Source organism: Oncorhynchus nerka, linkage group LG8 (genome assembly GCF_034236695.1).
Source record: "Oncorhynchus nerka isolate Pitt River linkage group LG8, Oner_Uvic_2.0, whole genome shotgun sequence".
NCBI classification, from domain to species: domain Eukaryota; kingdom Metazoa; phylum Chordata; class Actinopteri; order Salmoniformes; family Salmonidae; genus Oncorhynchus; species Oncorhynchus nerka.
The window spans coordinates 50,073,771-50,096,252 of NC_088403.1; the positions used below are offsets into that span (position 1 = coordinate 50,073,771).

Genomic DNA, 22,482 nt, shown 5'->3' on the forward strand with positions numbered 1-22,482 from the left:
CTTGAGATTTTGCTTCAATATATCCACATAATTTTCTTTCCTCATGATGCCATCTATTTTGTGAAGTGCACCAGTCCCTCCTGCAGAAAATCACCCCCACAACATGATGCTCCCAACCCCGTGCTTCACGGTTGGGATGGTGATCTTCGGCTTGCAAGCTTCCCCCTTTTTCCTCCAAACATAATGATGGTCATTGTGGCCAAACATTTCCATTTTTGTTTCATCAGACCAGAAGACATTTCTCCAAAAAGTACGATCTTTGTCCCCATGTGCAGTTGCAAACTGTAGTCTGTCTTTCTTAAGGCTGTTTTGAAGCAGCGGCTTCTTCCTTGCTGATCGGCCTTCCAGGTTATGTCGATACAGGACTCGTTTTACTTTGGATATAGATACTTTTGTACCGGTTTCCTCCAGCATCTTCACAAGGTCCTTTGCTGTTGTTCTGGAATTGATTTGCACTTTTCGCACCAAAGTACATTCATCTCTATGAGACAGAACACGTCTCCTTCCTGAGCGGTATGACAGCTGCATGGTCCCATCGTGTTTATACTTGCGTACTATTGTTTGTACAGGCATTTGGAAATTGCTCCCAAGGATGAACCAGACTTGTGGAGGTCTACAACTTTTCTTCTGATGTATTGGCTGATTTATTTTGATTTTCCCATGATATCAAGCAAAGAGTCACTGAGTTTGAAGGTAGGCCTCGAAATACATCCACAGGTACACCTCCAATTGATTCAAATTATGTCAATTAGCCTATCAGAAGCTTCTAAAGCCATGACATCATTTTCTGGAATTTTCCAAGCTGTTTAAAGGCACAGTCAACTTAGTGTATGTAAACTTCTGACCCACTGGAATTGTGATACAGTGAATTGTAAGTGAAATAATCTGTCTGTAAACAATTGTTAGAAAAATGACTTGTCATGCACGAAGTAGATGTCGACTTGCCAAAACTATAGTTTGTTAACAAGACATTTGTGGAGTGGTTGAAAAACGAGTTTTATTGACTCCAACCTAACTGTATGTAAACTTCCAACTTCAACTGTATCTCCCTGACATATTACATAATTAATGCTGCAGCATACAATACATTTTTGGACTCACATTGTTGTGCTGTGCTCACTTAAACAGGAAAGTGGCGCAGTGGTCCTTCATGAGCAAATTTGGTCATCAATCTTTGCCATCAAATTCTGGCATTCTCTCGATTTATGTTGCTTTCAAGACAACTGGGAACACGGAAAAAAAACAAGGTCGAATCAAGACGTCATTGATCTTCAGGTTGGAGCTCCAGGAAGAGGCCAAGTTTACGGCTTGGAATTGCAAGTTAGAGGATTTTCTCAGTCAGAGCTAATTTTTTTCAGTTCCCAGTTGTCTTGAACTCACTGAAGTCATGCTGGATTGACAGCATGGCCAATGTATTCAACCTTTACTGGCAATGGTGTTGCATGTGAATGTTTATCCTTTTAAGCTTGGAAAAGAAACCCTTAAACACATACTTGGACCACACACTCTCTCCCCTGAATAGCAGGCTAGTGATTGCTTTGTAACGCTTGCAGTTTGCCACTGATTCCTTCCAAACCACTCATTGTTGAATTTGTGATTTCCAACTTGTGTAATGTTTATTTCCAATGGACGATGAGCAGATACGTTTTATCTATAATTTCTCTTCATATAACAAGGTTTGAAAAGGATTTGCCAGTAGATTGTCGACTTAATACATGATGATGACTGATGTCTAGCTTGCTAGCTAAGATTTTGAAAGTATGATGTTGACATGATAAGTCCAATCAAAGCTACGGTAGATATAAAGGTGATTTAACATCATTTTATCTGTTTTGCCAATCACTTTGAGCCTTCTTCTTCGATGGGTACTTCTAATGTAAATCAATCCAGCACCCAAGGGGCTTGAATTTTCGAGCTTTCGCTGTAGATTTTACGGTGACATAGTGTCCCCATGAGTAACAGAACACTGAGCCAATCACGGTGCAACTAGAGAACATTACCAACTCATACTCTCCGTATTTTCCACTCGCTGCCACACCACCACAGAAAGCACTGAGCTAGGCAGAAACACCTGCATTTTGGAGCTCCTTACTCAAGAAAGCAAAAAAGAGACCATGTTTTTATGCAGCTTTATTAACTCAATGATTTTTCTTTTACATTGTTTGCAAACTGATGTGACATGTACTAATGCCAAAATAACATGCAAAACAGATAAAACTAAAAAAGTATATATTTTTTTTAGCTTAACAGGTGGGGCTAAAACAGGTAGGGCTCTGCCCCACCTGCCCTGAATGACAGATCGCCACTGTAGGTATGTTAAATGGAGACATGACACTCTTGCCTCCAAGTACCTTGCTTTCTCTAAGAATTAAAGTGACACTTCACTCCAAAATTCAAGTTTGTCATCTAGACCTCAACAGCGAATGAGCTCATTGGCATTGTCCACTTTTGAGGCCATAAAGTGTTGGATTTAACTTTGATTTCAGAATGAACTCTTGCACTAAGTTTGTTTTTGTGTGTTTTTCCCCATATTACTGGAACCTAGGATCTGGCTTTAATTTGGAAGATTGTTGAGTCATTATGAGAAAAATATAACATTTCCAAAACACTGTTTGTGTTTAATGTGTGTTTGTGTGTGTGCGTTGCTGCCTCTTTGTGCCATGCAGTAAACAGAAACAAACCCGGCACAGTGAGGTTGGAGTCAAACTACTTTCCTAACCCCACCTCTGCATTAGAAACCATTATGGCCAATTGTCCTGACCACAGATCCCAATCTGGTAGCAATGAAGCCGCTTTGTTATGCTACCAAAAGTCACGTGACTCAAATGAGAAGGAAGTGCATAAGACAGCCAGCCCATATACAAATGTGGTGGTAGTGAAATGGACAGACACATTTCGTTCTGTTTAAAGGTGTTTCCCCCCCCTATTTTTCTCTTTCTGTGATTGCTCATATTGGCAACTTACAGTATTGATCATTTAGTACAATTTCACAAGTGTCCCAGAGGCAAACTATGAGGCAAGATGTCTCAAAACATCCAAGACAGGTTTTTTTGTTTTTACGGCGGTAAAGAAAACAAGAGAGCAGGCAAGGTTATAATAGCATTTAACAACCAAGAAAAATATAAAACGTCAGAACTTGAGAGCTCATAGTAGCTATTCAAAGCAGCTACTGTAGCTTTTTAATGTATTGTCGGAAAGAGTCACAGCGTATTTTTGTTTTGGCACTAATACGGCCATCCATAGACGAGGTCCTCAATGGGGTCCTCCTCGGGGCCTACATTTTCCAGCACCAACCCAATACAAACACGTGATGAAGTCAGGGGCAATTGGTCAAGTCATTTCATGGGTCACTACATCCTTGAACATCATAATTGAAACCTCAATAAGGGAAGGGTACCTTGAGGTTACACAATATTGTACATACGCTAAAAGAAAAATATACATAAAAATAGACTATATATATTTTGAGAGGATAGCCCTGATAGTGCTAAAGGGGAAGAAAGGAACAGACTGACAGACATACAGACAGGCACTTTAGTGCTAATGCATAGCAGAAAGAGTTTAAAGTAAGAGACAAAAAGAAAGAGAAAAAGGGAGGATGAGAAACAGAAAAGAGGGTTGTGGACATCTATGCCCCCTAATAAAATACTTTGCTAACTAGGGTGAAGTTAGCATGTTCCCCGCAGCTAGCAAGGCCCATGTTATCAAATCCAGATGATCCAAGATGACTTTAGCAAGGGCTATAGATAGCACAGCTAATGTCAGCGCCTCCGTTATCTCTATGGACACTATACTCTACCATCCCATCGCTTAACAGGCTCCTGACACGATGGGGATGAAAAGACCTGCAACTGTCTTGAGATAATAGATGCTAACGTTTTATCTGATAATTGGATTGAGTAGGATAATAATGTCATACCTATATCTGAGCTGTGATCAGCAACACTATCCATTTACCACCTAGCTAGCACAATGCTGAGGCATTTACCATCTACCTAGCACAATGCTGAGGGATTTACCATCTAGCTAGCACAATTCTGAGGGATTTACCATCTACCTAGCACAATGCTATAATAATCTGACCAACCCAGGTAGAGGAGAATGGGGTATGTTGAGTGGTTGAGCTCACCTTACCCCTATTTTGAATGGCTATGTTCCAACATCCACAGGAGCCCATTTACACCAGTACTTTAGTAAAAATTCTGTATACTGGGGTATCTGTACTTTACTATTGATATTTTTGCAGACTTTTACTTCATTACATTCCTAAAGAAAATAATGTACTTGTTACTCCATACATTTTCTCTGACACCCAAAAGTACTCAAAAGTATTTACATTTTGACACTTATCAAGAGAACATCCCTGGTCATCCATACGGCCTCTGATCTGGCGGACTCACTAAACACAAATCCTTTGTTTGTAAATGATGTCTGAGTGTGTGCCTCTGACTATCCGCCAATACATTTCAAAAACAAATTGTGCCGTCTGGTTTGCGTAATATAAGGAATTTTAAATTGTTTATACTTTTAGTATTGATACTTAAGTACATTTGAGCAAATCTATTTACTTTTGATAGGTAAGTATATTTAAAACCAAATACTTTGACCTTTACTCAAGTAGTATTTTACCTGGTGACTTTCATTTTTACTTCAGTCATTTTCTATTAAGGTATCTTTACTTTTACTCAAATATGACAATTGAGTACTTTTTTCACCACTGCTCAGAATGCATGCATTCCACAACACATCACTTCATTCCAAGTGGTATGTTAATGTAGATTTTGGAACAGAGCACCTGTCTTTACCTGCAACAAGTGCCAAGTGTTTGTCTTTGTGTGTTAAATACATATTGTCCAGCGCCAGAGACAGTATTCCCAGTGAAGGGTGACTGTCTTTTTGTAAAGTATGTGGGCGGGTTGGTATGTGATATAGAATACTGCAATCTTGGATGAGAGGTATGGGCAGAGAGAGATAGAGATTTTGAGGGAGAGAGAGGGAGAGAGGGAGAAATCTGTCAGTTACATGAGCTTAAAGCAATGAGCTTAAAGCGAATAGAAGCTATGCTGCCAACATCTCTCACAGTAAGACAGTAAGGCCAGCTAATTGGTATTTTTATCATCATCCTTATTATTCTTACACCTGCCACAACATAGTGCTACTTCAAACAAGCACAAATACTGAAACTTCTTCACTTCCTTAGTCAATACTAAGTTGAAGTTCTTTGTAGAATGTCTACAATCACAAAATGAGGCACTTGAGCAGATATATATTTCTATATATTTTGTTTTTATACTTTGTATATTCAGCCGTCATTAGATTAAATCCTTATTTTTGATTGGTTAATTGGGTTTCCATTTAAGCTGATGATCGAAAAATATCATTGGCTCCCAGTCAGCAGTCAGTCTTCATACTCTTCTCTGATTGGCTTAGAGTCCTCCCTTCTCAGGGAGTGCAACCAATAGGTTTTCAGAATATCATTGGCACGCATCCCCATTGGTCATCACAACCAATAAACTGAAAGCAAAAAAATAAAAGGTTTTCCATCAGTCCTTCCAAAGTGCTTCAGAGGTGTGACCAGTGCAACCCATCTTCCCATTGGCTGTCACACAAGGATGAGGAGGAGGAGCTTCAGGATCTCTTATTTATTTCCCATAATTCCGAGGCAAGGGCAAAGACATCAGCATTCTGAAACCAGAGAGGAAATGGCTGGGTTAGAAGACCAGTAAACAATAGCATATGATATGAAGATTAACCAAATATTACTACATTTATCTACTGACTACCACACATTATCACAAACAGTGTTTTCAAATCTACAATAAGATATCTATGTCTGCTTATCCACAGGGGAACATTGTGTTCCTTTAATTACATATACAGAGAAGTTCAACTGAGGGATGGAAGGGAGGCGAGTGAGACCGCACAGAGCGAGAGAGAAAGAGAGAGGAAAAGAGCGAAAACATTTTGGGGAAAGAGCGGAAAAAAATAAGGGGAAAGAGAGGGCAACCACCACTCCAGGGTGTGTGTGCGCATGCACATATAGTTTTAGGTCAATTTACACTTTTCCCGTCATATTACACAACTAAAGCAAGTATGTCATTAAGAAAATGTCCTCATTATTGCAATAACATGGAACCATTGAGAGCTCCAAATTCACACACACACAAACTTGTCTTTGTTATGGAACCTCTTGTACGATTGATAACGCCTTCGAGGGCCGTACTGACGGACTGACAGAGGATATTGATGCTACGGAGAGGAAAAGGACTGAAAATGTACACCATAACACGACTCTCATATGTCTTCCTCTCGATTGGTCGATGTCCCTTTATTAAAGGTACCTAGCGGTCACACATGACGAGTATGTACTGTAGGTCTATAATAATAACAATAATCATGTAATTAACATCATCATTAAAGGCCAGTTTAATTTTGAGGAAACGTTGCGGGCGGGCTGCTTGATGGAAACATCAAATCAACCAAAACAGTAATGACGAATGGTGACTGATTGAGAGAAAGGAGTCCTTTGTTCCTTTTCCTAAATTTCCCAGCCCTGCTCTCTAATTGTCGATGAAAAAAAGTGCCTCCTCTATATTTTTGGTGCCCCCACCGCCCCCTTCTTTCTCTTCCTGGTGCAGTGCTATATTTAGCGTCCCAGCACAGACGGTGCCAGCTAACAGCAGCAGCTAGTGCAGCTCAGCCTGAGAGAGCCACACAAACAATCAGCCCAATGGACCCAGGGAGACCGGAGGAGACAGGGCACGCATTGGTACACACACATTGGTGCAGAAGCGCTCACAGACAATTGTTTGTGTGGGCACACACACCCACGCATTGGCACACCAACACACACACATTGAGGACAGTGACCGGGTAAATATGAATGGCACATAAGAGCATACTAAACACACACACATTTTTTAAATCTATCCTCATGGGGACCAAACATGTATTTCCATTCAAAATCCTATTTTCCGTAACCCACCATTTCCCAAACTCGGACCTCAGGACTCCGACGGGATGCATGTTTTGCCTTAATACTACACAGCTGATTCAAATGATTAAAGCTTGATGATTAGTTGATTATTTGAATCAGCTGTATAGTGCTAGGGCAAAAAACAAAATGAGCATGCCTCAGGGTCCAAAACAGAGTTTGGGAAACCCTGCCCTAACCCTAATTCTATCCTTCACCCTAAACCTAACCCCCCCCAAAAAAAACACACCAATCCATTAGGCCGGGGTCAGTGAGAATATATATCTAAATGTGAACCGTGACACACACACTAACTACTGACATCAGTGCGGTCATATGCAACCAGAAAGGAAGCACTTCCTTTTCTAAACTACTTTAATATCTCTCTCTCTCACACACACATATCGATTTCAATCATTTCCTTGCGTCATTCTCCGTTCTGGGCTCTAATCGATGTGATGATGCCTCTGTGAGTACGCGTGACTGTCCCGCTCTGTAGGCTCTTTAACACCGAGGTCAGATGGGGCTATGATCTCAGCCAATGTGTGGCCTATAAAATGTTCCCTCTCTATGTCAGTCGGTCTATGTGTCTATCTGGGGCAGTCAATGTGATGCGTGTGTGTCTGCCTGGGGCTGTCAATGTCCGGTTCTGTGACGGCTCACTTTAGTGGCTCATTAAGGATAAGGCACCCTCTGTGCCTTTAAGTAGATTCATTTGAGTGTATTTGTGTGTCACCCTAGCATCTGTCAGTCTGTGAGTCAGTCTCCGTGATGAGGTAAGATGAATATAAGATGCAATGCCTTGTCCTGTGTGTGACACACACTAGTCTGTTGATCAGAGTTGTGTCTGTCTGTCTGCGTCAGTTGTTGTCTGTCTGCGATGGGGACACTGGACTTAGTTTAGTTGTGTCCCTCAATAGACTGACACTGGCTGAGCACATACTGCTACTGCGCAAGTGGGCACACATCTCTCTCACACACACACACACACAAAATCGCATACACTCGCTCTCCCCTCTGACACTTGCACCGTCAATCACTTCCATGCCCCAGGAGCCACAGCTGTCAAGTTATATAACATTCTGTTTAACCAAGAGCCCATCACCATAGGAAGGCCTCTGCCAAGCAAAGAGAGGGTGTTATGAAAGCCAGTAGGGAAGAGGGGATCAGTGCAAAGAGCAGAGCGAGAGAGATCGAGAGAGTAAGGCGATCTCCCTCTCTCTCTCTCTCTGTGTGCGTGTGACATCTGGGAGATGTATGTGCTGTGGATCACATTAGCCGGTAATAGACGGATTTTGGCCCCAAAAAATAAATGAGAAGATAAATTAAAATTGCCACCGGCCAATTGCAAAACAATGCCTTTTAGCCTATTCATTGATAAAAATACCAGTCGATCTAAATACATTTGACCAGTCATGCTTCATTTGAATACTTTACTGGAATTAAATTGGCGTGTGTATTTTGTTAGTCGTTATGATTCTTATTTATCACACACGCACAGCATACAGATAGAGCCTAGTTTAAGCGGAACATCAGTCAGACAGCACGAGAGTGGCTGCTACAGCTGCTATGGCAGCTGGAGTGAAATGTGCTTTATAAGCACAGTCATTGTGCAACAATTCTAAATGAAATCGTGAGTTAAAACATTTTGGTGGCCACAATTAAAAATTGATACTACTTCTATTTCTCAACTGGTAATTGAATGGCGAAAAGGAAGAGCGCTTCAAGTTCAACGGTAGGCAGGCTTCAGCGGGTCACACTTTACAGTGTGAGCTGGAAGCAGTATGCATTTTGAAAACATACACAGTACCAGTCAAAAGTTGAGACACACCTACTCATTCAAAGTTTATTTTTAAATTTTTTACTATTTTCTACATTGTAGAATAATAGTGAAGGCATCCAAACTATGAAATAACACATATGGAATCATGTAGTAACCAAAAAAGTGTTAAACAAATAAAAAATATTTCAGATTCTTCCAAGTAGCCACCCTTTGCCTTGATGACAGCTTTGCACACTCATTCCAGCTTCACCTGGAATGCTTTTCCAACAGTCTTGAAGGAGTCTCCACATATGCTGAGCACTTGTTGGCTGCTTGTCCTTCACTCTGCAGTCCAACTCATCCCAAACCTTCTCAGTTGTGTTGAGGTCGGGTGATTGTGGAAGCCAGGTCATCTGAAGCAGCACTCCATCACTCTCCTTCTTGGTCAATTAGCCCTTACACAGCCTGGAGATGTGTTGGGTAATTGTCTTGTTGAAAAACAAATTATAGTCCCACTAAGCGCAAACCAGATGGGAAGGTCTATCGCTGCAGAATGCTGTGGTAGCCATGCTGTTTAAAAAATATTTTTTACTTGTGTTTTTTTAATTGAATATCCGAAACATACATTACACTTGCAGTGAAGCCGCTCAACAACGACATCATACCAGTCATCCAACAGACTCCCATTCGGGGGCGACACACAGAAGCATCCAGGGTCAATGCCCTGCTCAAGGGCACGTTGACAGATCTGCCACCAGGCCAAAAAACGTGAACCCTCCAAGATCCCCCCAAAGTTCCCCAATAGCTGTCCATCAACCATTCTAGACCCCCCCCCCAAGAAGAAAAATAAAAAATACAATTAATTCCATTCCCCACCCCCATGAACCCCCCCAATGCACCAGCAACCAAGAGAATGAACTGAAGAGAAAAAAGAAAAAGACAGAAAAAAAAATAATATATATATATATATATATATATATATATATATATATATATAATAAATATTTAAAACAAAGGACAACTAAAATCATAACAGCAATGCCAACTGTATATGTTTGTGTGCATGTCTGGCACTATTACATGGACAGTTGAAGTCGGAAGTTTACATACACCTTAGTCAAATACATTTAAACTCAGTTTTTCACAATTCATGACATTTAATCTTAGTAAATATTCCCTGTCTTAGGTCAGGTAGGATCACCACTTTATTTTAAAAATGTGAAATGTCAGAATAATAGTAGAGAGAATGATTTATTTCAGTTTTTATTTCTTTCATCACATTCCCAGTGGGTCAGACGTTTATATACACTCAATTAGTATTTGGTAGCATTGCCTTTAAATTGTTTAACTTAGGTCAAATGTTTCAGGTAGCCTTCCACAAGCTTCCCACAGTAAGTTGGGTGAATTTTGGCCCATTCCTCCTGACAGAGCTGGTGTAATTGAGTCAGGTTTGTAGGCATCCTTGCTCGCACATGCTTTTTCAGTTCTGCCCACACATTTTCTATAGGATTGAGGTCAGGGCTTTGTGATGGCCACTCCAATACCTTGACTTTGTTGTCCTTAAGCCATTTTGCCACAACATTGGAGGTATGCTTGAGATCATTGACCATTTGGAAAACCCATTTGCAACCAAGCTTTAACTTCCTGACTGATGTCTTGAGATGTTGCTTCAATATATCCACATAATTTTCCTGCCTCATGATGTCATTTATTTTGTGAAGTGCACCAGTTCCTCCTGCAGCAAAGCACCCCCACGACATGATGCTGCCACCCCCGTGCTTTACGGTTGGGATGGTGTTCTTCACCTTGCAAGCCCCCCCTTTTTCCTCCAACCTTAACAATGGTCATTATGGCCAAACAGTTCTATTTTTGTTTCATCAGACCAGAGGACATTCCTGCGTGGTCCCATGGTGTTTATACTTGCGTTCTATTGCGTTCTATTGTTTGTTCAGATAAACGTGGTACCTACAGGCGTTTGGAAAATGCCCCCAAGGATGAAGCAGACTTGATTTTCTTTAGATTTTCCCATGATGTCAAGCAAAGAGTCACTGAGTTTGAAGGTAGGCCTTGAAATACATCCACAGGTACACCTCCAATTGACTCAAATTATGTCAATTAGCCTATTAGAAGCTTCTAAAGCCATGACATCATTTTCTGGAATTTTCCAAGCTGTTTAAAGAAACTTTCAAAGTTCTTTACTTTTTCCAGATTGACCTCCATGTCTTAAATCAAGGGTTCTTAAACTTTTTCAGCCTGGGACCCAAATGAGAAATTGTGTTTTTCTGGGACCCAAGCTTAGGAAAATATGCAACTATACATAAATATCGGTACATTTCATTGCCCTTATGCCTAAAACAAATGCAATATAGACAAAAACAAACAATGAAATTAAATATCCTTATAACTATGTATTCATGTTTATTTTCCCCTATTAAATACACTCTTACATATCTGTCTAGGTTGGAATTGTTGCTGTTAAAATACAATAAATCATTTTCATTCTGAACTGGAATAAACGGATTGATCACATCACAGACGAATAACATAACACACACACAGGCTTTTTGATAGGGTTGCACTAAGTAACAGTGAAGATGAAAAAATGATCAGGCCTACTGTACATCTTATTGTAGAAATTATTGTTGAAAGAAAGTCTAGGTTGGAACTGTTGCCGTTAAAATCCAATTCATATTTTTTATTCTGAACTGGAATAAACTGAATGATCACATCTGTAGACCAGAAAACACACACACAGTCCTAACGAGAGCAGGTCTATTCTGGGCTCTGTTTTTGACAGTACAACATTGAGGTCATGCTCAGCCTTGAAACTGTTTCTGTACTTGTTCTTTAAGTATGTCAGAGTTAAGAACCCTGACTCGCATAGGTATGTGGTGCCAAACTGGATCAGAACATCTACTGCTTTCTCAGCCAGGCAGGAGACTGCTTCCTGCTGTAGATGAGCAACCCAGAACTGTGTGAGTGTGTTTGCCTCAAAAAGCATCTTGCTTCAATTAGTTTATTCCGGTTAAGAATAACAATTATTATTATATTTTAACAGCAACAGTTCCAACCTAGACTCGTTTTCAACAATAATTTAATCTTCATCTGTACTGTTACTTAGGGTTGCACTATCAGTAGCTATCTCGCTTTGGCGAATGTTAGCTATTAGCTGTGTACAAGGCCAGGGGATTGTTTGAAAGAGAAACTCACATCTACTACTACGAGAGTTAGTACGCCCTTATTACTGCTGATCATCACCTGTTATAAAATGACAACAATGCCTTGCTAGCTGACTTACTTTTCCACTGTCGAAGCACTGTTTCCTGAAGCATTCTGCCCTGTTCTGAAAGAACTCCCTGGGTTTACCATCATGCTGTGGATGTTTGGTCAGGATGTGTCGTTTTATTAATTTGTTCGTTATGCGAGTCTCATTACTAAGCACTTCCACACACAAAACACATTGTGGGCGCTCCTCGTTCTAAGTTCGTATGAAAGAGAGAGAAACTCATCGCTGTATGTGCGTTTCATGACAATGCGGTCAGAACTTGTGGCTAGCATGAGTCCATTGGATGACAACAGTGAATGATGGCGAGTGGGAATGACAAGTCAGTGGCTGACAGCACGTCATCTCCTGCCTGAACGACAGCGCTGCAGCGTGTGTCGCGGAGTGATCTTCAAGAAAACTGAAAGATCCGGTAAACCGCGAAGAACGCGGGCATCTCCCTCTCACACTCGCGCAGCTGCCAAACTGAGCAGAGACTACTGCTTATTAATAAACAGGTAGCGCACTGAACAGTGCAGATGCACTTGGCCAAATCAATTCCAGTAATTCATCTAATTATTATAAAATGTACACTGACACGTCACGACCCACCATTAACAGGTCCGCGACGACCAATACTTTAAGTAAGGCGGTCTTAAAGTAATGGACTGTTGTTTCTCTTTGCTCATTTCGAGCTGTTCTTGTCATAATATGGACTTGGTATTTTACCAAATAGGGCTATCTTCTGTATACCACCCCTACCTTGTCACAACACAACTGATTTGTTCAAACGCATTAAGGAAATAAATTCCACAAATGATTTTTTGTGTATATATGGCGACTGTTTAGTGCCAAAAATACAGGTTTAAATATACGTTCAAACAACAACAACAAAAAACATTTAGGACAGACACTTCAGGAAAAAAATTCCTTTCGATTTTTTGGGGGGGACTATCTGTTGTTCCATGTAGTGAACATGTTATTAAATATGTTTGTATGGGCTAATAGCAGTAAGGCCAAAACATATTTTCATCAAATATATATATTTTTTAATACTTCAAGGGGTGTTAAAATTCAAAAATAAAATAGTAAAATGGTATGACTTAAAAAAAAATTAAAAATCCATATACAGTGCATTCAAAAAGTATCAAAAATTATTCAGACCCCTTGACTTTTCCCACATTTTGTTACGTTTCAACCAATCTACACAAAATTCTCCATAATAGCAAAGCGAAAACAGGTTATTAAATCGTTTGTATAAAATGTAAATGTATAATGTATAAACAAAACTAAACAGAAATACAGATATTTACATAAGTATTCAAACCCTTTGCAATGAGACTCAAAATTGAGCTCAGGTGCATCCAGTTCCCATTGATCATCCTTGGTGGTAAATTCAATTGATTACACATGATTTGGAAAGGCACACACCTGTCTATCAGGTCCCACAGTTGACAGTGCATGTCAGAGAAAAAAACAAACAAGCCATGAGACCAAAGGAATTGTTCGTAGAGCTCTGAGACAAGATTGTGTAGAGGCATAGATCTGGGGAAGGGTACAAAAACATTTCTGCAGGATTTTAGATCCACAAGAACACAGTCGCCTCCATCATTCTTCAATGGTAGAAGATTGGAATCACCAAGACTCTTCCTAGAGTTGGCCGCCTGGCCTAACTGAGCAATCCTGAGAGAAGGGCCTTGGTCAGGGAGGTGACCAAGAACCCGATGGTCACTCTGACAAAGCTCCAGAGTTCCTCTGTAGAGATGGGAGAACCTTCAAGAAGGACAACCATCTCTGCAGCACTCCACCAATCAGGCCTTTATGGTAGAGTGGCAAGACGGAAGCCACTCCTCAGTAAAAGGCACATGACAGGCCACTTGGAGTTAAAGGACTCTCAGCCCATGACAAACAAGATTCTCTGGTCTGATGAAACCAAGATTGAACTCTTTGGCCTGAATGCCAAGCATCACGTCTGGAGGAAACCTGGCACCACCCCTACGGTGAAGCATAGTGGTGGCAGCATCATGCTGTGGGGATGTTTTTAAGCATCAGGGACTGCGAGACAGGTCAGGATCGAGGGAAAGATGAATGGAGCAAAGCACAGAGAGATCCTTGGTGAAAACCTGCTCAGTGTTCAGGACCTTAGAATGTGACGAAGGTTCACCTTCCAACAGGACAACAACGCTAAGCACACAGCCAATACAACGCAGTAGTGGCCTCGGTACAAGTCTCTGAATGTCCTTGAGTGGCTCAGCCAGAGCCTGGACTTGAACCTGATCTAACATGTCTGGACAGACCTGAAAATATCTGTGCAGCGACACTCCCCATCCAACCTGGCAGAGCTTGAGAGGATCTGCAGAGAAGAATGGGAGAAACTCCCCAAATACAGGTGTGCAAAACTTGTAACGTCATACCCAAGAAGACTCAAGGCTGTAATCGCTGCCAAAGGTGCTTCAACAGTCAAGGGTCCGAATACTTATGTAAATGTGACATTTCAGTATTCTATTTTCTTATTTTTTTTTAAATCTGCTAAATTTCTAAAAACCTGTTTTCGCTTTGTCTTTATGGGGTATGGGGTGTGTGGATCCATTTTAGAGTAAGACTAACCTAAGAAAATGTGGATAAAGTCAAGGGGTCTGAATACTTTCCGAATGCACTGTAGCTTAGTAGAGCCCCCCTCCCCTCCCCTGCTTAGACAGGGCCTGTTTTGTGCCAAAAATAAGCGGTTAAATACATGTACAAAAAATAAATAAATGCTTCCTAATCTTTCTTATATCTCTCAGATATAGGACAGACTCTTCAGAACAAACTTCCTGTTGATTTCTGTTGTTCAATGTAGTGAATCGGTGCCACTTTTGTTTGTTTTTGGACAATAATTTCCACCTCCAGGTTAGATGGACGTCATACTGTATTTGTAGGCCTTTCGTAGGCCTAATATATGGATCAGACGTCGTTTTTATTGATCTGTTTGTCAGTGTCAGCAGAGTAGGGTACCCTGTCATTTTTGTTATATTAAGAAAGACTCTGCTAATGTCATATAAAGTGTAGTAGAATTGCATGAAATGCATTTATAAAAAAAGGTCAACATTTTCCTGTGCAACGGAAGGAGAATGAATTTAGTCTATTTGATATAGCCTAGGCCTACTTTAAGCCACTACGTTCTGCATTGAACAGTCTTTTTTGCAAACAGTGATTGAGTTAAACTATATTATTATCCTAAATTATGACTATCCAATCGAATCATCAACTTAGAAATAAGTTAGGCTATTTTACATAAGTCTGCAAATGAGAGGATGCAAGGAACGCTTTACCATAATGGTGCATTTTTTATGGTGAAAATTTGCTTTCCCAAGCTTGAAACTCATGCGCCGCCTATGTTAGAATAACTGCCCACATTTACTTTTCTTCAGCCAATGAGATGAGTAACAAACAGCAAAAATCACTAGCCTACGTCAATTTACTATCCCCCATAGTAGAAAAGTTGACCTATTCTATTGGTCAGCTTGTTGTTCTGTGCGGAAAGAAATAGCCTATTCCAGACAGACTCTGGGACAGTTGTGGGACGACAGATAACCAATTCATACAACAAGTAGGCCTAGGCTACATCCCCCAAAAAGTTTAAACGGCAACGAGGCTCATGCAACAGATCAGAACGTTTAGCATAAAATGTTGATCAACTATTATTTCTTTACATTATAACCGCAGCAATGCACACAAGGCAGTAGGCTACGCGCGAATGTTCGTTCCATAATGCAAGTAAGCTTTAGATATCTGTGTTGTAGGGCACGAGTTCAGGGCTCAAGTATGCTTTACATATTCCCTATGTTCAACAGTTTGGACATAAATCATACAGTGATTGAATTTATCCACAGAAATTGAAATTATAGGAGGGAACATTCTGCTAAATAATTATATATAACACCCACGCACACCGTACACCCCCCCCAACCAGCCCATTTGCTGACTCAGCCCCTCTTCCCCCCCTCTCTGTTCCGTCGCTCTACCAGTTCTGCCACTTTTCTGCCAAAGTGTTCTGAGAAAGCTCCAGAATAAACACTGTTCAGTTCAGAGAGGTGATTTACTACCATAAAGGAGAGGCAAGGCAGCACGGGCTCTAGCCCTCCGGCAACTCTGCTGTAGTTCTTCCTAATACCCTTCCCAGAAAAAGCTGTACTTCATTCACCCTTCTGAAGTAGAACACAAGACGAGATAGCCTATACGCCTCCTCTGTTGCTAACATTCAACGCTATTCTGCACCGTTTAGGGGTGGAATCGCTCTATGTCGAGTAAATAAGGTTTTGGTTCTCGAGTCCAGACACTGATCTTGGGTCAGTTTTGTGTGTACTCGCAGAGTGGTTAAGGTTAGAGGTTAGGGGAGGGTAAAACAGAAAAAACTTGCATCTCAAAGGCTATTTCACATCCCCTGTTTCTTTGTTTCACTTGATATGCATTTTGCAAAGGTTTTGGCTACTAGTCTAGAACCCCAAAAGGATTGATTGACAAACTTTTTGGGAAATTTCGACAAAGAGAGAACAAAACTGCTGACCAAGCTTTATTATTAAGAAACATTGTCCCATGACGTAGGAGGGAGAAACGTGTGTGTGTGTGTGTCACTGTGTCCATGTCGCCAGTCCATACCCTCATCCTGAGATCTCCTGGTAAATTGTGTAATCATTAATAGAGTTGTAAGTGGTGTCCCATCAATCCAGTCCCCCTCACAGTCCGTCCTCCAAACCCTTCCCTCCTTGCTCCCCCTGAGGCGTTTAGAGTTACCATGTGTAACCTTAGTACCTTTATTCAGATAAGCGCGCTTCTGTGAAGCAGGACGCACGGGGACAGACTGTCTGTGTGTGTGTGTGTGTGTGAGAATATCTAAGAGTAAGAGTTTGTGAGCGTGTATGTGTGTATGTGGACGAGTGTGTGTGTGTGTGTGTGGGTGACAGGCATGCATGGCCCAACATGGCACCGCAAATATTTATGTATGAGCATGGGGAATGCTGGGCGATCCAGTAGGGTCCCTTCCCTCCTTCCCTTTTCACCACCAGTGGAAAAAGAAAGAGAAGCCAGAAATAATCTTCTTCTTTCCTAGACCCCTCACTATCCTCCCTCCCTCCATCTCTCTCTCATTCCATCACTCCCTCTCATGGACGTAGGTTGGTAGATTTACAGTGTGGGTTTTTGCTCTCCTCATCCTAATAAAATGTTATTTTTTAGAGTTCTGTGGTGAACAGATAACCTGGTCTGAACAGCATAGACAAGGCAGAGACTGAACACTGTATGGGGCTGTGTGTGTGTGTGTGTGTGTGTATGTGCTGAGGAGGTAGTGTTGCTGGTTAAATATATAATACATCAATTATATATATGGCATTTAGCACATGCTTTTATCCAAAGTGACTTACAGTCAAGCGTTCAGAAATGTTTTACGTATGGGTGGAAATAGGTCTGAGAGTGTGCGTGTGTGTGTGTGTGTGTAGGATCCAGTGGTCATGCTGGACAGCAAGGTAACAGAAGCTGTCTGTGGTGAAAGCTAGTCATAAAGCATGTCACTGCACCGCTGCTGTTTTTAACCATCCCAGGAGGTTATGCCCCCAACACACACACGTTTCACAGACCACACACACACACAAAACACACAACATTCTCCCTTTACAAAACACACACAATCTCAACCAACAACACTCAACAACACAAACACACAGTCATGCATAATGCAAATGTTGCCACTCTGCCCGACTCCTGGGTGCACAGTCACCACTACATATGTAAATTAGCCCTGACATGACGCACAGCAGTGGCGCTTGACGTGTGTTTTGGTTCGTAATATGATTTATATTAATTTGTACTCTAAAATCCTTTTCAGTTTATCTGCAGTTGACCTCACTACGAAAACATGTGATCACTCCATGACCACACAAACGCCTTACCCCGCCACTCCAGCCCACTAGGCTAAGTAAAGGAAAAATGTATATGAAATGAAAAAAAGAACGACAAAGCCAGAGAGGGCACGTGGGTTCCTGATCTGTCATCCCTCGCTCCACTCATTTGTTGACGTAAGCCAGTCCTACACACACACACACACACACACACACACACACACACACACACACACACACACACACACACACACACACACACACACACACACACCAAGCCAGTGTTAATGGGGGGGGGGGTATAGTGCCCATTTCCTCCCCATCCCTGGAGTGTGAGTCAATCCTTTTATAAGGCCTAATGCACCGAAGATTAGGTCCTAGATGCTTCGGTGGGGAGAACATTGTGTGACGGATGCTAATTACTGATGCTGGCTCACTGAGCATCACAAACCGAATGGGAAGGGATGGGACGTTTTCAAAATGGTAGAGAGACAGATGTACATAATTGACAAACACACATATTAAAGCAGTACACATACCAATAAAGATAGGCTTAAGCACCGCAGAGATGCAGACACAGAAGCACACAAATACACGCTTTCAGCTACACACACACACTATCCTCTGTGGCATTTCCGTGACAACATATTGAGTCACACACAAAATACAGCCTCCACGGTGACACACTCCTCAGAGTGTCCATGACTTTTCTGCAGGAGACCTTTATTTCTGTTTCAGTGGCAGAAACCTTGAAGGTTAACGACCATTTCCAGGCAGCATAATGGGTGACAGAACAAACATCTTCACTCTCGCTGTCCATTACCTCTGCCTGCCCTCGCTGACATCATTCAACTATCTCTAGTTGGAGCACACATTGTTCTCCTCTCTACATGATTTAACCAGTCTTTGCCCTGAGGGAGGGGGGGTTCAGAGTGTGTGTGTGTGTGTGAGAGAGAGAATCGTTGTGTACGCCGAGATCTACACAAAGATAGGCCTGTGTGTGTGTATGTGCAGTCAGTGAGACGTCCTCAAATCCAATATCACTAACCTGACCCTTCAACTCAGTCTAACACCACATCCCCTCTCTCTCACACCCTGGGTTGATCCTCTACATGCACTATAACCCCTGACCCCTACGTGCCCTTTACACTTCTATCTCTCCCACCGACCCATGAGACCCTCTGCCTCAGCATTGACCCCAGCCTGTGACACACACACACACACACACACACGTCTCCCCTCCCTGCGTGAGAACTTCTCATTATCATTAGCAGTGTTGTCAAATGCCCACCGGTGCTAAGCTCTTTACAGACAAATCCAGTGAGAGAGAGGCCGGGCTAGGGACGGTAACTCCTAGAACACTGGGGTTAGCAGCAGTACTGATGACAACAGTTACTCAACACCGGGAGAAAAGGAGGAGTAAGCGAAGTAGGTGATGCAAAACTGAAGGGGAAAAGGGAGCCGTCTTCATCGACTTGGCCAAGGCTTTCGACTCTGTCAATCACCGCATTCTTATCGGCAGACTCAATAGCCTTGGCTTCTCAAATGACTGCCTCGCCTGGTTCACCAACTACTTCTCAGAGTTCAGTGTGTCAAATCGGAGGGCCTGTTGTTCAGACCTCTGGCACTCTCTATGGGGGTGCCACAGGGTTCAATTCTCGGGCCGACTCTTTTCTCTGTATATATCAATGATGGTGCTCTGGCTGCTGGTGATTCTCTGATCCACCTCTATGCAGACGACACCATTCTGTATACATCTGGCCCTTCTTTGGAAACTCTGCTAACAAACCTCCAAACGAGCTTCAAAGCCATACAACACTCTTTCCGTGGCCTCCAACTGCTTTTAAATGCTAGTAAAACTAAGTGCATGCTCTTCAACCGATTGCTGCACGCACCCTCCCACCCGACTAGCATCACTACTCTGAACGGTTCTGACCTAGAATGTGTGGACAACTACAAATACCTAGGTGTCTGATTAGACTGTAAACTCTCCTTCCAGACTCGAATTAAGCATCTCCAATCCAAAATTAAATCTAGAATCGGCTTCCTATTTCGCAACAAAGCCTCCTTCACTCATGCCGCCAAACTTACCCTCGTAAAACTGACTATCCTACCGATCCTTGACTTTGGTGATGTTATTTACAAAATAGCCCCCAACGCTCTACTCAGCAAACTGGTTGTAGTCTATCACAGTGCCATCCGTTTTATCACCAAAGCCCCATATACTACCCACCACTGCGACCTGTATGCTCTCGTTGGCTGGCCCTCACTACATATCCGCAGCCAAACCCACTGGCTCCAGGTCGTCTATAAGTCTTTGCTAGGTAAAGCCCCGCCTTATCTCAGCTCACGGATCACCATAGCAACACCCACCCGTAGCACGCGCCCCAGCAGGTATATTTCACTGGTCATCCCCAAAGCCAAAACTCTTCCTTTGGCCACCTTTCCTTCCAGTTCTCTGCTTCCAATGACTGGAAGCAGGAAGCTGGAATCTCATATCTCCCTCACTAACTTCAAGCATCAGATGTCAGAGCAGTTTACCGATCACTGTACCTGTAAACAGACAATCTGTAAATAGCACACAGACTACCTCATCCCCACATTATTACTTACACTCTTGCTCTTTTGCACCCCAGTATCTCTACTTGCACATTTATCATCTGCACATCTATCACTCCAGTATTAATGCAAATTGTAATTATTTTAGCCGCTAGGGCCTATTTATTGCCTACCTCCCTACTCTTCTAGATTTGCACACACTGTACATAGATTTTTATATTGTGTTATTGACTGTACGTTTGTTTATGTGTAACTCTGTGTTGTTGTTTTTGTCACACTGCTTTGCTTTATCTTGGCAAGGTCGCAGTTGTAAATGAGAACTTGTTCTCAACTGGCCTATAAAAGGTGAAATAAAATAAAAAAATAAAAAGAGAGGAGATAAAGAGAGAAGGCAACGAGGAGAACGCGTTCAACGGAGAAAGAGAGAGATTGATTAGAGCAAGGAGAGGATGCAAAAACAGAGAGAGTGGTAGAGAAGAGGCAGAGAATGCAAGAAAGCCGGAGCATAGATGAAACAAACAAACAAAATGCCAAAAACAAAGAGGGTGAAAAAGAAAGACAGGAAATGCCTGAAAGAGGGTGTGTGTCATTGAGAGTGTATAGAGAAGTGCTCCCATGGACTCAATGACCCCCTGAGCCTGTACTACGAGCACACACACACCACAGCGCACTTGCTCACACACACACACACACACACACACACACACACACACACACACACACACCACAGCAGACAATCACTGCTCTGTACTACTGTAAAACGGTTCCACAAAGTTCCTGGCAGGCGGCCACAACCATCAAGGAACTATATACTGTACTAGTATACACACACACCCGGCGGAACTCCTTAATCCACAGAACATGATAAGAAGAAAAGAAGAGAGAGGGAGGGAGAAAGAGGGAGAGAGAGAGAGTAAAAGTGGTGAGAGAGGAAGAGAAAAGGGGAGAGTGTGTGGGTGTACTGCCAAGAAAGTAGACTTGAGGCTGGCGGAGGACTTTGAGCATTAGGTGAGAGGCTTTTCGCCGATCTCTTTTTCCTGTGATTTGATTGGCTTCCAGATCAGTCTGAGCCTTTCTCATTGAGGAGCCCCAAACACGTGTGTGACTGTACTGTGTATATAAACACAGCAACCAGAGAGCGTATTACCATCCAACAACTTTGATTTGAGGAACACACACACTCTTTCTCCCTCTTGTCTTGGGCATGGTCCGGTGCCCCATTGACTGGTTTGACTGCCAAGTGACATGTTGCCATAACACTGTGTGTGTGTGTTCCCCAGTGCATTTGAATAAAGCAGAAGAGCAGTCAAAACATGACTAGCCTACTGAGTCATTATACCTCCTCATTAGACTCAACCAGACTGGCAGACAGTGTGAGAACGAGTGAGTGTGTGTGTGTGTGATTACATGAATTACATTTATATATTTGAAATATGTATTTAAATTATTTCTCAGTATTTTGTCATTTGTATTACATTACACTGAACTACACACTTAGAAATTATTTTGTTACTACAGCTGTATTTTGTATTTTCTAAATACAAAAACACTTTTCTATACCATTTTTTATATGAGGTCCAGCATTTTGTGGCCCCCTTTCACCCTACATTGGTATCAGAAGTCTGATGGCACTGTGGTGTGATAAGAGTGTCTGCTAAATTAACTAAATATAAATGTTTGTGTAAAAATGGATAACTGCAAAGTATTCTGAGTATTATTCTAATGAGCTCCGCCCAGAAACAAGGTTTTGTCTAGAAGAGATACAGCTTTTGTCAAAATTGACTTTTCGTAGCAAGGTTATGAAAAGTACGTTAAGCTGTATCCCACCTAGACATGACCCCAAAATGAGGCCAATAATAATAATACCCAGTATTAATTTTGGTATGTTCATTTCACATATATATATTGGTCATTTAGCAGACACTCTTATCCAGAGTGACTTACAGTCAGTGCATTCAACTAGATCAATGGATCCTAAACGTTATATAGTCCCGTACCCCTTCAAACATTCAACCTCCAGCTGAGTACACCCTCTAGCACCAGGGTCAACGCA

At 41.9% G+C, this 22,482-nt stretch overlaps 1 protein-coding gene across 1 annotated transcript in view; it reads right to left on the reverse strand.

Annotated features, from left to right (window-relative positions):
• Positions 1-2,110: 2,110 nt before the first annotated feature.
• The window catches only part of LOC115133536 (insulin receptor substrate 1-B-like), a 91,758-nt gene continuing 71,386 nt past the window's right edge, over positions 2,111-22,482 (reverse strand). The window contains 1 exon segment of the mRNA XM_029666821.2: positions 2,111-5,685. Coding sequence (XP_029522681.2) covers positions 5,678-5,685 — 8 coding nt within the window. The 3' untranslated portion in view covers positions 2,111-5,677.